This window comes from Gastrolobium bilobum, unplaced genomic scaffold (assembly GCF_033153095.1).
Source record: "Gastrolobium bilobum isolate Gb01-03AN ecotype WA unplaced genomic scaffold, APGP_CSIRO_Gbil_v1 utg27331, whole genome shotgun sequence".
In the NCBI taxonomy this organism is placed as follows: Eukaryota; Viridiplantae; Streptophyta; class Magnoliopsida; order Fabales; family Fabaceae; genus Gastrolobium; species Gastrolobium bilobum.
Window position 1 is genome coordinate 198,587 of NW_026896532.1, and position 20,123 is coordinate 218,709.

At 34.3% G+C, this 20,123-nt stretch overlaps 1 protein-coding gene and 1 pseudogene across 1 annotated transcript; both read right to left on the reverse strand.

Moving 5' to 3' along the window:
- Positions 1 to 1,713: 1,713 nt before the first annotated feature.
- Positions 1,714 to 9,528, reverse strand: LOC133300304 (probable cyclic nucleotide-gated ion channel 20, chloroplastic). Its single transcript, XM_061499825.1, has 12 exons — positions 9,028 to 9,528; positions 8,304 to 8,495; positions 8,091 to 8,189; positions 7,460 to 7,597; positions 6,462 to 6,704; positions 5,509 to 5,775; positions 4,875 to 5,020; positions 4,692 to 4,769; positions 4,056 to 4,185; positions 2,904 to 3,150; positions 2,627 to 2,789; positions 1,714 to 2,006 (listed from the first exon to the last, which is right to left on the reverse strand). The coding sequence occupies exons 1-12, from the start codon at positions 9,526 to 9,528 to the stop codon at positions 1,901 to 1,903; spliced, it is 2,310 nt and encodes a 769-aa protein (XP_061355809.1). The 3' UTR covers positions 1,714 to 1,900.
- A 3,681-nt stretch (positions 9,529 to 13,209) lies between these two features.
- On the reverse strand, positions 13,210 to 19,820 carry LOC133300301 (disease resistance protein Roq1-like; annotated as a pseudogene).
- Between the last annotated feature and the right edge of the window lie 303 nt (positions 19,821 to 20,123).

Below are 20,123 nucleotides of genomic sequence, written 5' to 3' on the forward strand. Positions count from 1 at the left end.
TTGTATTATCTTTATATTAATATCATCATCTTCCTCTTAACGGTTATACTAATACAAATCTATATGATATCAGTTATGTATAGTGCTCGCCACGTTGTTTCATTTCCAACCCAATTACGGGATATTTTCGTCATTTTTCATTCATACAGGCTTTTTAACCAATTTGGTATTTGTTAAAAACTAATACTTTGATATTCAGCAAAAAAATAAAACTAATATTTTGATTAATATAAATAATAATTTGCTAAAATGAGATTATGTTTGGAAAGGTATTTTTAATGTAGCATTCACTTAATAATTTAAATTTTTCAATTAAATTCATACTTTGCATAATATCAGAGTTTCTATAAATAAGAAGTTGGAGATTAAAATGTCACGAGTAGGATTATCATCATCCCATTTTTTAATAAAAATAAAAAATCAAGTTAAAATCAGCACAAAATATTCTAATGCCATGTATATTATTCACATTTCAATTTTAAAGCCTTAAAAAAAGAATTCTTGTACGAGAGAATATCCTAGAAATATAATATATACATTTACTGATATAACTTTCACTTAATATAACTAGTTGAATTGATATAGGGTTATATTTATCTCATTCAACATGAGATAATTCATTTTCCTACACACACATAACAAATGTGGATCTCACTTTTATTTTTCTCCAATCATTTGTGGGTTCCTTTTATTATTTTATTTCACTAATATAAGATAATTTATCTACATCAACATAAGAAAAAGATTTCTCATTGATATAACCCATATATTGTGGCACAAACATAAATATGATAACTTGTAAGGTGTTATGTGAATTTACACCTCTTGCAAAGGTCATATGAGATTACGCAATATTTATACCATGTTTTGAAAAGTTGGTCATGAAGGAAAATTTTTATGCATTGACTCGACTACACTTGCATCTCCATGCATGCAGAGATGTTGCATTAATTTTCTACGTTATGCATACTTGTTGCGACCCCCCTCCTTATATTTGTAACCACCCAACTTCCCTAATATCAAAGATTCAATATATTATTTACTAAAAATGGAGGGGGGAAATAACACATTTGACTTTATTTATCCAACTCACCCTTGATTAATGTTACATGAGTTTAACTTTTTCTTACGTTTAATAAAGTAATACCTATTCTTGTAGATGTGAAGATTTTTTTTATAATGAAAAGTTAAGCGGGATTAGAGATCGATATCACATTAGGATCAGAGAAGACCCACCAATCTCTTTGATGATTTTAAGAAGGATTATATATCATCCACCGATAAAGTTTTCACATAGGCCATGATGTTTGAACCCACGCCCTTGTAAGGTATAGACCAAATCCTGAGCCAACCGTGCCCACCTTTGTTGGTGTAGACGTGAAGATATACTCGGAAAAAGAGGAACAATAATGGAAGTCAGTATTTCTGATTCGTGGACTAAAAAAATTGACATTTTATATATTTTTCAAAGGGGTTAATGTATCTCCTTTTACATAAAAGATCAAAATATTTCTGCACATAGATATGGATTCCATTGCAAATTTTTTCTCTCATTTCATTTTTTTTTTCTCTCCTCATTTAGTCTCTCGGTAGGAAATAGTCCTTATCTCATGTAAAATGAAAAAAGTATTACCACTTTTTCAAATGTGGTTAAATTTCCGTAGGGATACCTAATAAGGTAGGTAATATCCATTTCTAAAAAATGATGGGTAATCAAAAGTGTAAATAGAGAGTGAACTGGGGAGGTAGAAGTAATTTTCCCATTATTGTTTAATTACAAAAAGGACAACTTTGTAGGTGGGTAACATGTTGGTGAATCTATGATATTCTGTTGGATTGAGTACAAAGTGTGTCCCAAAATTCAGACATAGCAGTGCAACCCATATATGACCTCAAATGTTTAATCTGATAGTGAGGAATCAGCACGATTTAGACGTTTATTCCTGTATCTCCATGCAACCTGAATCCTGGTTGCCGCTAGGGATCTCCAATAATGTGATTCATACCTTAAATAACACAATCATCAAATCATTAGTTCAGCCATGGATTTGAAAATGGACATTGAGCTTTCTATGAGTGAAAACGTGAATGGTCCTCTCGTGTTAAAATCTTTCAATATATCTCATTCTTCACATACATTAAATAGTCAGCGTCTATCAAAATTTGTGCATTCCTATATAAACATAAACAGATAGACACAAAGTCAAATGTGAAATTTTAACATGAAATAATTTATATATGTGCCGGTGCCTGATCAACGGATCATTTTGTCCTTATTTTAAATTTTTTAACTACTTTATTCCTCTTTCCAAACTATATACCAATTTATTCATTTTTCAAATTATATATCAATCTGTTTTTGTTTGACTAAAAATTTGACCAAACCCTAATCCGTGGTAAATTATTTACTTGAATAAGTATCAGTCAAATTTCTATCAAATAGAGGCAGATTGATATATTATTTGAGAAGTGAAACAGATTTGTACATAGATTAAAAAATGACTACGTAATAAAAAAAATTAAAATGGGGACAAACCTAGTATCATTAGTTATTTTCATTAATTTTTTGTACATCATAAAAGGGTATGCTGAACCATAAATCAAGATACAAGACAAGGGAAATGACCTTATGGCTCCTTGAACACGTGGATTCCTCAAGAATCTTGTGAAAAGGATTGTGATTTCTTCAAGGTCTGCAGCTCTGAGTGAAAGGGCCTCCACATTTGTTAAGCACCTTACTGTCCTGCTGCTAAGCAACCTTTGTCCTGGAAGCCTTACTTTTCTACCATCTGCATGAGAAACCAAATTGATGAACCATGCAGATTATTCCAACTCATGCTGACTTCTACTTTAGCATATTTAGTTTAACATGCATCTTGTCATTGCATCAAGTATTGGTATACCTGTGCTGACAGAAGAATGTTCAAGATACCATGTCAGAAGTTCTTCTCCACATGCATCACCTTCTGATAAGGGAACTCTAGTTCCATCTTCTCCTATGCTCTCCATTTTCCCACGTACCACAAATACCATCTTCTCTACCAGACCACCAAGACTCAGAATTCTGCTTCCTTGGATGTATGTCGTTTGTCTTAGTCTCTCACAAATGGCATCCAAGATAGGCTCATCCATCAGTGAAAAAATTCGAACCTGCAGACATCTTAGATCCTCAGAATGTGGACACAAATTGGTACAAAGTGATAATAAAAGTATTAAATCATTATCATTACAGGAACTTTAGGGTGAGTCTGGAACAGTGATAAAACTGATCATTTGTGACTGAAAGTGTTGGAAATCGACAATCGCACAACACACACCATTCGGAAAACAAAATAAGAAAAGGAAGAGAAATTCACACACAGATTTACCCTGATCCATCCAATGTAGACTACGTCTAACTTGTCTGTACTATATTCACCTCACCACACTCGTTAAAGGTCACTCGGTTAATAAGGGAATATAAATAGTATTTAGAAAACCCTAACAGTAGCTATTCATGGATTCAAACCCAAATTACTAAGAAAAAGATAAATACAATGACTCAGCAATGAGTCATCAATGAATCGGAGGCCCACAACAGTACCAGGCCAACAAGGGTCCTCATCTAAATGCGAAGTATAAGCCATAACAAACAGAAAGGTCACAAGTTCAAATTCAAAATATAGTTTCTTTGCAAATATACAAAGGTAAGCCTGGTATAAGGTTTGCCTTCATCCCTACCCTTGCTAATCGGAGTTTAATGGGAAGTGGTTTATCATTACAGAGAACTTTCAGAATTTTTTTGACATACTTTGACTTTTAATATCATTGTTTAGTTTTGTGATGAAGATGCATATAGCTTTGCCTTCACAATTATTTTCTCATTTAAACTTGTATCCAATTCTAGCAGGTTACAAGTAGAGACCTAAGAGAAACAGAATTTTAAATGAATCAAGGTGGCTGAGATTCTGATGTTCACCTATCATCTAAACCACATAATTATGATCCACTTAAAGACTAAGCATGATGAATTGGCATAATTATAACTAGTTCATGCCACAAATTCTAGTGCATACTTTCTTAACAAATTTGAAGAGATGACGTCTTATATCTCTCTGGAGATCTTCTGACAAATTCTCCATAAGCATTTCTTCATTTACTCCCCTTGTTGCAGCCCAAGTATACCGTTCAGCCTGTCTTACTCTCCTGCATGACAAACATATTTATCACTTGCACATTATGTTTAATCCATTATTTCATATGACATAATACCTAGATAAAAATGATAAATTGTGTAACATAAAATTTCTTTAAATTCAGTCCTATAGACATGCTATATTATAGAATAGAATATTTAGTACATCTTCATATATGTACATAGTCTATATCACTACCATTGTTAGTGCTAGGAACTTAATTCAACAGGATACCCAATAAAATGTTCTCAACAGCTATTTTTCATATGTTGCTGGGTTATGTGTACAATAATGTACGGAGTGATTAATCATATTTATTTGCAGACAGAATAAATAGACACAACAAGAAAATCCAAATTATTGCCTCTTGAATATCTAAAGCAAGTATTCAGAAGTTGCTAAGTTGATTCAGTCTTGTAATGTAAAACAGTACTGGTGTCTAGGAATAGTAAATTGCTCACATATATTGTTGGCAATGTGGATATCTTTCATGAAAAGAATCATAAAATTTTGTACCTTCTTAGATTTTCTGATAAGCGACGATGGCTCATCCATCGCTCAAAATCGCGGCTTCTAAGTTGCATTTCTTGACTCCTGTAAAAGGGATGGAAGAAAATAAATCATTTATTACAAGACTAAACGCATTAGAACTTGACCATAAAAGTTTACTTAAAACTTGGATCATTAGATAAGTTCTACCTCCGTCCAAGACCTTGAAGAAAGTTCTGTACGTTTCCAATGAGAAGTGCAAAAAGCAAGAGTCCTAATGCCGTGATGGCTATAGTAAAAAGCACTTCCCACACAAAATTGCTAGGCAATAGATTACCAGCCAGAGTACTGATTTGCTGTATAAAGATCACACAAGGTATAACTGTTAGAGATATTAAACCATTCATGTTCATTTACTTGACAGCTTTAGTTTTAAGGAGTTTATGTACTAGTTGGGCATTGACAAATGACACTTGACATGGTAATAGGGCTCCCATGATTAACTTGCCAGGATTTCAAGCCTTGTCTTCTCCATTTTTAAAATATCTTATTGTAAGGATAACTTCAATCTAATATGGTTTCCACAGTGCTTGGTTTTCTTGCAAGAGTTGAAAAAGTAACCTTCATCTTGGTTCTAATGTTTCCTATCTTATTCTGATTTTGTATTTAAGCAAAGACAGTAAATCAAATTTTGTATTTGAATTTTCTCAAATTTATGCTAGATAAACAAAAGAATAGTTATATTTGTAACTGCATCAGATTTTACACCAGTCTCATCTGATCCTCACTATATATGGACAAAATTACTAATGAAGGAACAAGAAAATAAGAATGAAATGCATACCAGGAACCCCCAAAATAGAGAATACACGTATTTGGCCACCATGTCTGTTCGTATAGTAAGAGGTACAGCATTGGCATAGATCCCATATACAAAAGTACCATTGGAAGGGTAATTCCAACAAGCAATAGCATCTGTATTATTGTTCCACTGCTCTGATGTTAGGCCAGGCTGATTGTTTCCATGATAACCATGTCCGCAATCAATGAGGTTCAGGCATCCAGGTATAGTAGAACTATGGCATGCATTTCTCAAACATTGATTAACCCTCTGGAAGAAGGAAGAGTGAGGAAAGGAGAAAGTCAGTAAAATGAATGTTAACCTTCATTTACTTAATTAAATTCCAGATTCTAATTGGACCACTCATCTATAAAGCATCCAAGGAAACAACTTTGATAGTTGAATTTCATTACTAATATTGCAGCAAAAGCTTGAAGGATAAGATTTCGGAGGACATAATATTATCATATTGACACCAAGCACGTGGATCAACTGGTGGAGAGTTGTTCCAGCTAATGGCCTCGAGTTCGAGTTCTGGATATATTGTTGTGTTAAAACTTGGTAAGGAGAATTTTGCCACCTTTGTGATCCTACCCGACTCCAATCTAAATTCCGATGACCAACGGATATCGAATGGTTTATACCCAAAAAAAAATTATCATATTGACAAAGCATTTCATCTTGCATATAAAAATCATTACATAGTATTATAATATATACAACCACATGGAAATATGCACTCAAGTGAATCAAATATTATTTCTTATGCCTTTTCCTTTTGTTCTTAGCAGGGTCTGAGGGAAGGCAAGCAATTTGTAGCTTATGCTACACAAAAAAATAATGGGAGCTTGCCACCTCTTGAATGGAAGATGAGAATTTACAGCACATCATGAAATTTAGTGAGGAAGAAATTTGGTATTTGTGAAAAACTAGTACTAAATGCTATTTTCACTCACCTGTAGAGCAAAGAGGTACCAGCAAGAGCCTACAACATGGCCAGCTAGTATGAAAATGAGAAGATTTATAACGAAATTTGCCCATGCTGACTCAAATATGAATCCTGTTGGAGACTGGCCAATTAGTAGAGGAAGAAACCTGAATAGTCTGGGAATATATTGCACTAGGATTGCTGCACGCAGAAGATTCTTAGCATAATTTGCTCCTCCCAAGGATTTTGGTAGTACAAGCAATAACATTATCTGCACAAATTTCACTATATATGTCATGACAAGGAGAATGACACATAAAATAGTGGTCTCTATCTTCTTTTACAGATTGAAAACCTTTCCTTGCACTGCCACCAACTTGTTCTCAAGCACATGTCATGTCCACAGATATTTTATTCCTCAGAATGACACACCAAAAGGAAAAACCATTTTCGTTCAGGTCAAACTTAAACATGATGGAATAGAGCAAGAAGCACTTTGTAAAGGTATATATAAAGAACCAATTCAACCTAAAAGCTTAAGCTATTAGGTGAGACTACATTAATGATTTTTATTTTGTTCTATGTAAAGAACCATTTCAACCAAAAAACTTAAGCTGTTAAGTGAAGGCCTCTTTAATGATTTTATATATCTCTAACACTCTAACACACCTTCTTACACAAGAGCCCACTAGGCTTGAATGGTGGATAATGCATAGGCTCACCTATGCTAAGAAACTCCACAAGACTTAATTATTTCTAAATTAAATGGGGGCGGTGAGGATCGAACCTGTGACCCCGAGGCTCTAATATCATGTAAAGAACTAATTCAACCCAAAAACTTAAACTGTTAGGTGAGGCTACATTGATGATTTTTATATTCCTCTAACAATAACGATAGAAACAAGACACCAAAAATCTACTGAGTTGAGCATTACTATAACACAACATGAAAGTTGTTAAGCATCCACATTGCTCCAAAAACAAAAAGTTTCCAAAATGAAGAAAGGTAAATAGGAAGAAATTTACCTGAGGAAGAGGAAATACAATAAACAAGTCAATAAGAAAATAACCCTTCAGGTAATGAAGAGCAATTTGCTTTGGTTGATCAACTAAATCTCCAGCACCAACCACCCTTGACTCAGGAGAAACGTAAGCCAACCTAAACTGCAAAGAGGCAACTTGGTAGAGTTATTTAAGTCTTAAATTATGAAAAGGCAGCAACCTACACTTAAAACCTTAACAACCATATATAAGATTCAGGACACATTCACTCTCTTTTTTTACCTTTTGACCTGAACTACTAAACAATAATAAAGCAAGATACACATCAGTACAGAATACAACACTACTTAAAACTATAGATATAGTTTTATCCTTATCCCAATCTATTTATCATCTGTGAATCATTTCGATTTTATTTTCTTCCAGTCTAATCTGTATAGCTACATAAGATAGTAGACACTACATGGCTCATTGTCAGTAAATGATAAATGCTCTTCACCAAAAAACGAAACTCTTGCTGTCAAGGAAGGAGCTTGAAAATATTTTTCAAACTAACAACAGTACCATTCTATGAATATATGGATTTGCAAAAATTAAAAGCAGGGGGAAAAGAGTGGGGTAGGGGCATTTTTAAAGGTAGTTATTGAGAAGTTACCTGGAGAAGAATGTTAAAGAAATATATAAAATCATTCAAGCTTCTAACTATGACAAGTGCTTTTGTCAAATTCCAGTTGATAACAATACAATTATAATCCTGCATACAATAAACAGGAGAAATAGTAATGTAAATATGAAAATAGTAACAGAGAAAGACAAGTGACTAGAACTTGCAAGATTTTGTAATTAAATAAAAGGAAAATAATCATACCTGCTGCACATAGAGTAAGAAGAAAAATAATGGATCCACAAAAATAGCAACCAAGCAAAAAATGGCCAAACCCTTGTTCCAATGTTGTACAAATTTAGTGTGAGGGTTCATAACTCCAGGACCAAAAGAAGAGCAGAAAGAAAAGAATTTTCTTGCAAAACCCTTTGCATCCCCGTATAGAGCATTGTGGAACTGTAAACATAAAAAATATGAACAAGAAGCACATTGAATTATGTGAAAGTCATAGTAGATGATAAATATGTACAAAAAGGAAATGGAAAAGGACCCAAAAGCTTAAGATGTTGTATGAGGCTATAATAATGGTTTTATATATCTCTAACATGCCCCCTCACATGAGAGTCCATTGGGCTTGAAGGGTGGATAATGGACACAGAGGCTCTGATACTATATAAAGAACCAATTCAACCCAAAAACTTAAGCTGTTGGGAGAGGCTACATTAATGGTTTTATATATCTCTAACAAAATTGTCAATGGCATAGGTTACTTGCAAATCACATAAGTATAATATCATGCAATCAAGTATTCAAATATCTATAAATTATTATCTGATTGAATTATACTTATGTGATTAGCATGTTGCCTATAATTTTCATATTTATGCATATGTAGTAAACTCCTAACCTTGGTCAGATTAAAGATCTATCGCATGAAAATACATCTAGAATAAATTATTTTAACTATGTATTAAATAATTCAAGGCACCTTGGGATCAAATTTAGTTGAAGGTTTTGGATTTCTTAGCTGAGAAGCCTTGAAGGAAGTAGGGCAAGTAGTACAATAAGGATCATCACAAATTCCCAGTTGTCCAGACCTCATTAAGTGTTCATTTTTTGTATCATAGTTATTATTCCAGTAGTTTGAACCTGTGCCATGGAACGTAGCAACATTTTCTGTCTTTCTCTCCTCTGCTTTGTTTCCTGCTACAACTGAACTCTGCTGCAAAAGATTTCCATTTCCAGTGGTAGCATATAGTGGACCACTCATCTGCATATAGGGATTTTTTCTCTCACTCCAAAGAGGACCAGTATGTCCCACGTGACCAGTTTCTCTCTCATATGACTCCAAGGAGCTCATAGGAATAGAAATTTGTGCACTTTTTGTCCTGGATAGAAGCTTTTTGAATTTAGAACCCGAGGGTTCATAATATGGTTGTGAATCTGTGTCTGACAGCATCGGAAGCTTATCATTTTCAAAATTTGCCATGTTTCCTTGATAATTCTGCAAATTTTTATGAAACTAGCAAAATAATCAATACATATATTTGTGTATCATACCAGCAATTTTAAAATCAAATGATTCAATTCAACTTGAAACTTGAAAGGGAAGAATGTAAATTACAAAAACATTAAGTAACTAGTGCGGTATGAAAAAGCCAAATACTATACATACAGCAGTGACAAAGCCAGATAGAACTTAAATGCAACATAAGAGTACTAGTATTCTCTTTCCCTTGCAATGATAGTCCATATTAATTCTTAACCAGATCTCAATTGGATGCAATTTTTTTGCAGATGAAGAGTTCAACTTTTCAGAACTATAAGACAGGAATAAGATAATGGAGATGGGGGAATCTTAAAAGCAATTAAAAGGGGTACCCAGAAAGAGTAGTAATACTATTACCTGTTTGAAGCAGATTTATCATTCAAAGGTCAACGCCCAAGCATGCATTTTTGAGAGCTTGTTGATCATGGGGAAGAGAAATGAAGAACAAAGAGGAATGAATTTGAGAAAATACCAACGGGAGAGTTGTGAAGGTGAAGAGTTTTGAAAAAGTCATTAGTGACATGTGAATGTGAGGGATGATGAAAGAGAGTTAGAATTCTCATTGCTTGTGAAGATGATTTTTTATTTTTTTTATTTTATTACATATTTCTACTATTTTATACCAATTTTTAACACAGATGCTTATCAAAATTCGAATTCGAAATCACTAATTAAGCTGGAACAACCTCCTGCTAGTTGATCCAGGTATTTATTTAATAGTACTTGTGAAGATGATTTGTTGCAGCCTTGGTATGACATATATTAAAACATATAATATAAAAGGCTTTCGTTTACTTTTTCTCTTCTCTGTTATTTGTCTCTTTCTTTGGTTCTCTTAGGACTTGGTGAAGTAAAATAAGAGGAAACAAACATTGTCACGTTGTTACTTTGCACCAAACGATGTTCGTTTCAGATAAGTGTATCTGACTCAGTTTTTGGCACTGCACTGCACTAGTTACCACTTCCCCGTGGGTTTTTGCTGCAACTATGGTTAGTGTCGTCACCAACTGGAACCTTTCTTGTCAAACACTAGGGATGCCTGAACCAGATGGAAGCTGAACTAGGTAATGCTTGGATTTGTTTCACATTACATAATCATGGTTTTCTTTTCACACTTCTTTTATATATTCTCATACAATAAACAACAACTGAGTTTTTTTTTTTTTCCTGAATAATCAAAACTACACATGCACCTGGCATAATATTTTACAATATAAAGTCAATCCTTAGTTAAGTTGATGAAATATTTTGAGAATAAAATTGCTGTCGATCATATATTGGGTCCAACCTCATTCATTCATGATCATGAGTAACGACGTGGAATTTCACCAATTTAGGGAATTATTTGATTTTGACGTAATTTTATAAGTGTCGTTAGGACTATAAAGACAACAAAACTTTCTCTATCAAACATATTCATTAACTCAGCCGCGGGTTAAGCTGAAACAATTTAAAATATCTTGATTCACTTCATAATCACATTTCCATATTTAAGTGAATTCCAACAACATTTCCTAATAATAATATAGTAGTAGTAGTAATAAAAAAGTGCATAAAAATAGAGTAAATACCTTTTTTAGTCCCTGAAAATATCCACGAAACTCTTTTCAGTCCCTAGCAATAAAAAAGGGACAAATTGGTCCCTGAAATAACAAAAAAGAGGCCACGTTCATCCTTCTGTTAACTCTCACCTAACGGCCCAACTAACGGTGCACTGTTGGCACGTTAGTTTGCTGACGCGGCTTGGATGTGGGACACCGTGGAAGACGAGACGACGACGTTTTGGTCCCTGTCAAAACCACGAGGGCCATTTTGGTCCCTGTCAAAATGCACGAGGACGTTTTTAGTCCCTGACAAAAAGCACGGGGCCTTTATTGGTCCCTAACCAGAGAAAAATAGGCACATGACTTCATTGCTTTTCTATGCAGTCCAATTTTGCAAAACAGAAGTGCATTACATCAGAAACAGGAGTGCAATTCATTTGTTCATCACAAAGTAATTAAACTAAATTTCATCACAAAGTAAAATACTCCTTCTTGGCATTTTATTTCAATGAAGTTTGTGTTTCTAACTGAAGTTTCGACCTTATTAACGATTATTCATTTCTTTTTCAATGCTAATTAAGCTTCCCACTTTGTTAAAAGGGATTCTTGGCTCTTGCAAACAGCTTTTACGATCGCTAGAATACTATGAACTGCTTTAATTCTCTTAGTATGTATAAGACATAGCGTTATGCGATTTACAAACAATATCTTCAGTAGTGTAGCATTACAATTATACTATTTATTTTTCTATAAAAGATAATTGCATGATTGTTGATATTTAAATACAGACAAAAATCAGAGAAGAAGCCAGGTAAATGATTGTTGATAATTGCAATGCATGGCAGTTGACTGGACTGCAACAGTTAGTAATTCTCAGCCACATGAAGGCAACTTGAGAGGAAGCAGCCCACCTCCATCAAATCCACAACAGGCAAATGAGTTGTTGAGTAATGAAACAATGAATGCAACAACCAGTGGCACACGAAGCAGATTATTGGCCTTCATGAGCACACCTGGTTTTAGGCCACCAAGGCCTGCCTCAAGAAAATGACCTGCTGTTGTATATGACCTGGGAGTAGTGCATGAGCCAACTGATAAGGGTTTATTATTATGTGACTGACTTTTTTTGAAAATTCTGGCCATTATGTATTTGGAGGCCTTATTATGTCAATGTTTTTTTTGTAAATTCTGGCCATATTGTATTAGAGGCCTTTCTTTTAATTCTTGGCAGTTGACTTTATTTTGTAATGCACTACTGTGCATCCACATCTTCAAATATAATGATACTCAAATCATGTTCCAGCTATTATGTTTCACAGGGTTGATGAATGTTTAAGTTTACCATTTTTGATATTTTTTAACTAATATACGTAGTTGTAGTTCTTGTACATCCATGTCTTCTGGTTTAACAAATTGGACTGCATACAAATCCAATTTAATGTCATGTTCCTGTTTTGCAAAATTAGATTGCACTCCTGTTTCTGATGTAATGCGCTTCTGTTTTGCAAAATTGGACTGCATAGAAAAGCAATGAAGTCATGTGCCTATTTTTCTCTGGTTAGGGACCAATAAGGGCCCCGTGCTTTTTGTCAGGGACTAAAAACGTCCTCGTGCATTTTGACAGGGACCAAAATGGCCCTCGTGGTTTTGACAGGGACCAAAACGTCGTCGTCTCGTCTTCCACGGTGTCCCACATCCAAGCCGCGTCAGCAAACTAACGTGCCAACAGTGCACCGTTAGTTGGGCCGTTAGGTGAGAGTTAACAGAAGGATGAACGTGGCCTCTTTTTTGTTATTTCAGGGACCAATTTGTCCTTTTTTTATTGCTAGGGACTGAAAAGGGCTTTGTGGATATTGCCAGGGGCTAAAGTGCCAACAGTGCACCGTTAGTTGGGCCGTTAGGTGAGAGTTAACGAAAGGATGAACGTGGCCTCTTTTTTGTTATTTCAGGGACCAATTTGTCCATTTTTTATTGCTAGGGACTGAAAAGGGCTTCGTGGATATTGCCAGGGGCTAAAAAGGGTATTTACTCTAAAAAATAATAGTTTAAGCTTAATGCAGTTTACATCAAAAGGGAGAAAAGCACTAAAACAGACGGCACAACACCATCAGATCATCACACCAGAAAAAACAGTTACTAAAATTCTCAAAGTTACCCAAAACTGCTTATTTTTCGCCATAAAAGTAAATTCTGGACCTGAGAAATATGTAAACCCTTCCTTCACTTTAAAATTCCCTACTCATTCTTTGCACATTGTAACCCTGGTCGCCATCTCTCTGCAACCAGAAGTTAGTGGTATATTTGAATAGGGAGAAAGCTAGGAATCTAAACATGAAGAAAAATAATAGTGAAATAGATTTTAGCACTTCCTCAGCAGTAAAAGTGAGAGCCACCTTGATCCCTCCACAATATTCTTGGTCCTTCCAAACATTGAAAGCAGTCTCGAGAAGGCTACCCTCTTCAAACACTGCATCTAAAGGAATACTGCAGATAGAAATGAATGCATATTTAGTGTGCCAAAAGTGTAAATGCTGATGAAAAAATATCAGGCCTTTTGTTCTTGTTCATTTCTATCACAACAAGACGACCTTGCCTAGGCTAAGAATGGATCAATTATTAAATCTTGGAAAAGGACAAAGGAGGGCACAGGTCTAAGAAGAGAACCATCAACATTAACATTTCAATAGCTTCACAGTTACCCAAGTTTACTCTCAAGTCTCAACCATTAAAAGCTTCAAAATTCAAATCATAACACCTTATGCTAGAAAATGCTCCATTTCAATCATGAAGAAAATAATTGAATTAGGCAAGTAAAAAATGTTAAAGTTTTCAATTTTCTTTTCCAATATCCAGACCTGCAAGCTGTCTCCTCTCCTTATATTCTAAATCAGGCTGCTATAAATGTTCTTTACAAGAAGAAAGAGGAATGATTAGAAAAGTTTACCAAACTGAAAACCACTGAGGCCACCAAGAACTATTTAGTTGCCAGTCACCAAAAAATGAAGCATAAATATCCTGTTCTCAAGTTTAAATCAAAATTTTCAAATATTATTTCCTTATATTTCAATACTTATTCATAATCTAATAGAATTCAATTTCTCTTACCTTACTTAAACAATTAATTGAAATTATTTATACTTTCTTCTAGAAAAAATTAATATTGCACCACATGAGCATTCTAGCCCTGGTACTCGTCGAGAAGGAAAATATGTAGGGCAAGCAAATTTGGAAATAATGAAAGCATACCGAGAAAGAAATGCCACAAATGTATATTTACCTTGGAAATTAAGAGTGCTACTTCTCAGTTTTGATACCATTGAATATCACTGCGAATTCACATAACTGTTTGATGCTGGAGGAGGAAGCAATGAAAGCCACTCTGTGCCCTGTCCCAATTGCGGTTCCAATAAAGGCAATGAAGCCAAATTATTTTGAGATGATTCTCCTGAAGCGTGACAATTTAGAGTATGAGGATGCAAGCAGCTGAATGGCGTAGTTACAGCAATTTTTTTTTTTAAATTTTTTTTTACAAAAACAGAAGCATTAGTGATGGTCAACTTACAAATAAAAACTTTGTTCAGATGTTGATATATTAAATTTGTAAGTCTGACTAATCAACATTGTATGCTGAATATAATTTAAGTTTGAAATATTCATTTTAGTAATTTGCTATTATTTTACCAGGAGTCAATATACTACAGTTGTCTTCAATGTTTGAAGAGGGTGAGGTACTGTCAGGAGACTGAAAACTTTTGTGGAATTGACATTGTAATTGACCTTGCTTGTTTGTTCGAATAGTAATTTTGGCAAAATAAATAAATAAATAAACAAATATGAATCTGAATCTTAATGTGCATCTCATGGATAGAAAATTCAATCTATTCATATATAAATACCCCCAAAGTGTTTACCTTCTTCACCAGCGGCTCCACTAGCAAAGCTTGACACTGCTGAATTCAAAGCCACTTTTGAAGGTGCAGGACAACAAGGTTCCCAGGCTTCATTGTCCAAGTCCACATTTAACACACCTATTTTCCTCTTTCTTGACACAATTTCACAGCCTGTTGAGATGATAAAGTTGAGTAACTTTTTCTTAATTAAGAAGCCAAAATAGCTTATAAACAAACACGTTGAATCAAAATTTACAAATATTATTTCAATTTCTCTTACATTACTTAATTAATTGAAATTATTTATACTTTCTTGTAGAAAAGATTAATAATGAACCAAATGAGCATTGTAGCCCTGGTTCTTGTTTAGAAGGAAATATATAGGGCAAGTAAATTCGAAAATAGTTAAAGCATACTGAGAAAGAAATGCCACAAATGAATTTACCTTGGACATTGAGAGTGCTACTTCTCAGCATATCGGTGCCATTGAATTTGAATACCAATTCACATTATTTTTTGATGCTGAGGTGGCAGTAACTACGTTATCAATATCGCCATTTTACTCTTTATTTTTTTATGCATTTTGTTATATCTTTATTTTCCATTTTACTCTCCACCATTCTCTCTTCTTACTTCTTTTTATTTTTATTTTTGTTAAATCCTTCTTTATATATTTTGAGAGAATTTATTGCTATCATTTTTTTCCTTTTATAAATTAATCTAAAATCAGGGAAAAGTATTGTCCTCTTAAAAAACGGTTATTTTAGTTAAAACTAATATTTTTTTATTTAAAAATTAAATTAAAAAAAAACTCTCACTTTTGCCTTGATTTTTATTGTTTATCTCTTTTTCTCACTTGAGATGATATCTCCTTTAAAAATATAAATACTAATAAATATGCATAAATATTATTTTTAATAATTAAAATTAAAAATATAAGATCTTACCGTGTTCTTCCCAGGATCTCAATCTTAAAGACCTCGCTGCCCTTTTCAAAATCATTTGCCGTTTGTGAGAATCTGCCAAGGCTTGCTGATCGGTGAATTCAATGTCCTCCATGCTCCAACCTTGTTTGATGAATACATGCATTCCACTTTCTTTGACAAACACTGTGTTTCCCCAGTATGATAGAGTACACACCACACAATTCCAGATATTTTCTTCTAGAAATAGAACATCATGACGTAAGAATGTTTCCAGTGTTATATCATAAAGAACTGTATAATCCCCTGCTTTGCAATCCAAAGTGAAACTCCCTCCTATAACTGTTGGAATGCCGTTGACTTCAATATCGAGACTATAATGAGTGGGATATTTTCCATTGAAAAAAAAAGCAAAACATAGAGACATAGCAGGGATCATGTTACGAAACCGGAAAGAAATTGACTCTCCATTGAAACGATGCTCAAACCACTCTGGAATCCTTAATCCTGGCAAGAGAAACACTTTGTTTCCACAATCCTTGTGCAATTCCTGTTAGTCATAATTTATTCATACATTTAGCAACACCTGTATAGTTTCAGTCTATATGAAATATATTAAATATCAAATTAAATACGTAAGAACATAAGAACCTTATTCAGTAACATGCTTCTACACTCGGAAGTCAAGGATGGGCATTCTGTTGCACGCAAAGTTCTTATGTTACGTGAAATCCCTCTAATTTCTTGAAGATTCTCGCAATTATGTAAGACAAGTTTCGTCAAACATTCAGGAAATAGTGTGAGGTCTAAATCTTTCAAGGATGTGCTCTTCCATACACCAAATTCTTGTATGTTGGGTGGAATCCCTTCAATTTCCCGAAAATTCTTGCAAAAATATAAACTAATTTATGTCAAAAAGAGACATTTCTTAATGCATTCAGGAAGAATTGTGAAATCACTAAGGCAATACCTCACATTCCCCAACAATCAATGTTTTAAGTTCTGGCATCATCGAAATGCTCCTTGGTAACTGAAAAACTCCTCCACAAAGCCTCAGCTCTAGTGTTTGAAGTCCAGTGAGGTTTTTAATTGAAGATGGCAGGTCTTTTATGGGAGTGTCACTGATATCAAGCTTTGTTATTTTTCCTATCTTTCCTAATATTTCTGGAAAATTCTCAAGACTAAGACAATGTGAAATCCCGAGTTCTTCAAGTGAGGTCAACTTGAGGGGTGGAAAACTGCTAAACTTCTCGCAACCTTCAGCGTTCAAGAATTTAAGTTTATTCAGGAATCCAACCGATTCGTGCATTTTGATTAAATTGTCACAACATCTAAATGATAATTTTTCTAAATTTGGGACACCAGACATATCAGGTATCTCTCTTATACATTCACAATCATCAAAATTCAAAACTTTCATCTTCTCAAACCTCTGCAACAAGAACAAGAAAAAGAAAAAAAAAAATACAGGAACAAGTGAATTATCTCAGAATGAATATATTGATATAGAAGAACTGGGAAAAGAACTTATTATACTTACCTTATTTGACATGGGCAAATCAATTGACACTAAGGGACTTTGGGGTAACTCCAATATCACAAGATTCTTTGGATTAAAATCGGATGGTAAAGATGTTGAAGGATATCCCCTCCATTCCAGTACTCTCAAACTATTTGGAAGATGTTTGGGACCTTCAGAAAAATGAACACTTCTTATAATAAGTGTTTTGAGGTTTTTCATATCCTTGAAGCTGTTTCCATCCCATTCTACTACTTCATATTCGGGGAAGTCCAGAATCATGATTTGAATTACACCACTTCCCTTTTAAAACAAAAGCACATGTCAACCACAATACACGTACATATGTTTTTCAATTCAAATATGCATATTAATAGAAGATTACATATCATAAAAGGAAAATAATAGACAGTGAAAGTGAAATAACATTGACAAAACAGAGGCATAAATATACTGTCATCTAGGCATACAACACATAATAATGATAAGAGATAAATAAGGTTAAATTTTAAAATCAAACCATGCATATCAGTCTTACCGTATTTTTTTCAAGAACTTGATGTATATCTTCATGGAACCATAACCTACTACGCTTGCCAGGCTCATCTGGTGCCTCCAGTCGGACAATCTCTTTACCCATGTCCTCTATTAGGTCATGCAATGTTACATCATCATCCACATCAATCTTTATGAGAGATTTTGCCATCAACACTCCAACACCATCATCCGGAAGGAAACCATGATGAGCATGAAGTATTGTTTTGACATATGCCAAAGGATTTCCATTGAAGAAACAAGCAATATCAAGAAATATTTTTTTCTGATTTTCCTTCAAAGAATCAAAACTCACTTTAAGTATGTTTTGGATCTCATCATTAGGAATTATTTCATACTGATCTAACGTAGATTCCCATTCTTCTTTCCTTCTAACAAATAAGTTGGAACCTATTACCTCCAAAGCCAATGGAAGTCCAGAAGCATAACTTACTGCACGGTTTAAAATGTGCACATAATGTGGATCAATTTTTTCAGTTTTAAAAGCATAACAACAGACCAATTCAAGAGCTTCTTTATCATTCAACAAGTCAACCTCATATGTTCTTTTAACTTCATGACTTGTTAGCAAATCCTTGTCCCGAGTTGTAATGATGATTCTGCTACCAGAACCAAACCAATCAGGCTTTCCACAAGTAGCTTGCAATTGCTTTAGCTTGTCAACATCATCAAGAACTAAAAGAATCTTCTTCCGCTGGAGCCTATGCTCTATTGTTGCCATTCCTTCATTGACACCTGCAAACTTAATATCCTTCTCTCCGACTGTTTTCAAAAGAAGGGTCTCTTGGAGATGTTCTAATCCATGTTTAATTGAATTTTCTCTCACATTTTGAAGAAAACATAATCCCTCAAAATATTGAGCAACAGAATTAAAAACTGATAGAGCAAGTGTCGTCTTTCCTACTCCACCAATTCCATGGATCCCTATCATGTGGACCCCATCATTAGATCCGGCATCCATAAGCACCTTTACTTCTTCTACTCGAGACTCCAATCCAACTGGGTAATCCGCAACAGGTAAAGGAACATGCTTAATCTTCTTGGAGACCTCTTTGACAATGCTCTCAATAAACTTGTATTCATATTCATCCCTGTTCAGTCAGAGAAGTTTGTGTGAAGTCAGAATAAAAGTCTCATATCCGTGTCTTGTGTCTTGGTACTTATAATGCAAAGTATTTAATATCAAATGATTTAACATGTTGAAGGCTCACAAGTATTTATTTTCTCTTTATATCCTAACGTTAAATCATTAGACAAATAAAAATAAATTAATAAAAAGGGAAAAGATTAGTGAGGAGGGGTACCCATGTTTGAAATGAAAGCCAGACAAGTTAGCTACTTGATGTAGAGCTGTCCTCCATCTCTGCAATCTCTCCATTTTAGCCCTGAATTTCAATTCATGATTAACCAATGCTTCTCCGTAACTACCCTTCTGATGTCGCACATCAGAAGGATCCACCTTGTAAAAAACTGGCAGAACCAACCGTCCCTCTTCCTTGATGCAGTGAAGGATATGGACAAGTTCATCCAAGCAAAATGAAGAAGATGCATACTTGGTAGAGAGCACAATGATGGCAATCCTGGATTCCTCAATTGCATTGAGAAGTGATGGTGTGATTTTCTCTCCTCTTTGAAGCTCTTCATCATCAAAGAAGGTGTGGATTCCCCTGTCACCAAGAGCCTTGTAGAGATAGCCAGTGAAACCGTGACGAGTATCTACGCCTCTGAAGCTTAGAAACACATCGTATTTGAATCCATAGCTAAAGGAGGAAGAGGACAACAATGATTCTTGCCTTGCCATCATTGATTGCTACCGATTCTGAAACTAGAGAGTGTTTGGAAACACAGTTTGGTAAAGTAAATTGAAGAGAGAAACAGAAGTTGGTCTTTTGTAGACAAAACTCACAAAGCAGCACGCGCGGACTTCACTTATTTGACGTCCTCGAAGTTTGTTTTTTATTTTTATTTTTTTAATGTTAAGAATATAAAATATTACAAACTTGTACTAAACTATAGACACATAGATTTATCTCCTAGTATCGATACAATATGTGGTGGCCCAACCACTATTTAAAAAAATATTACACATAAATCGATGAATCAC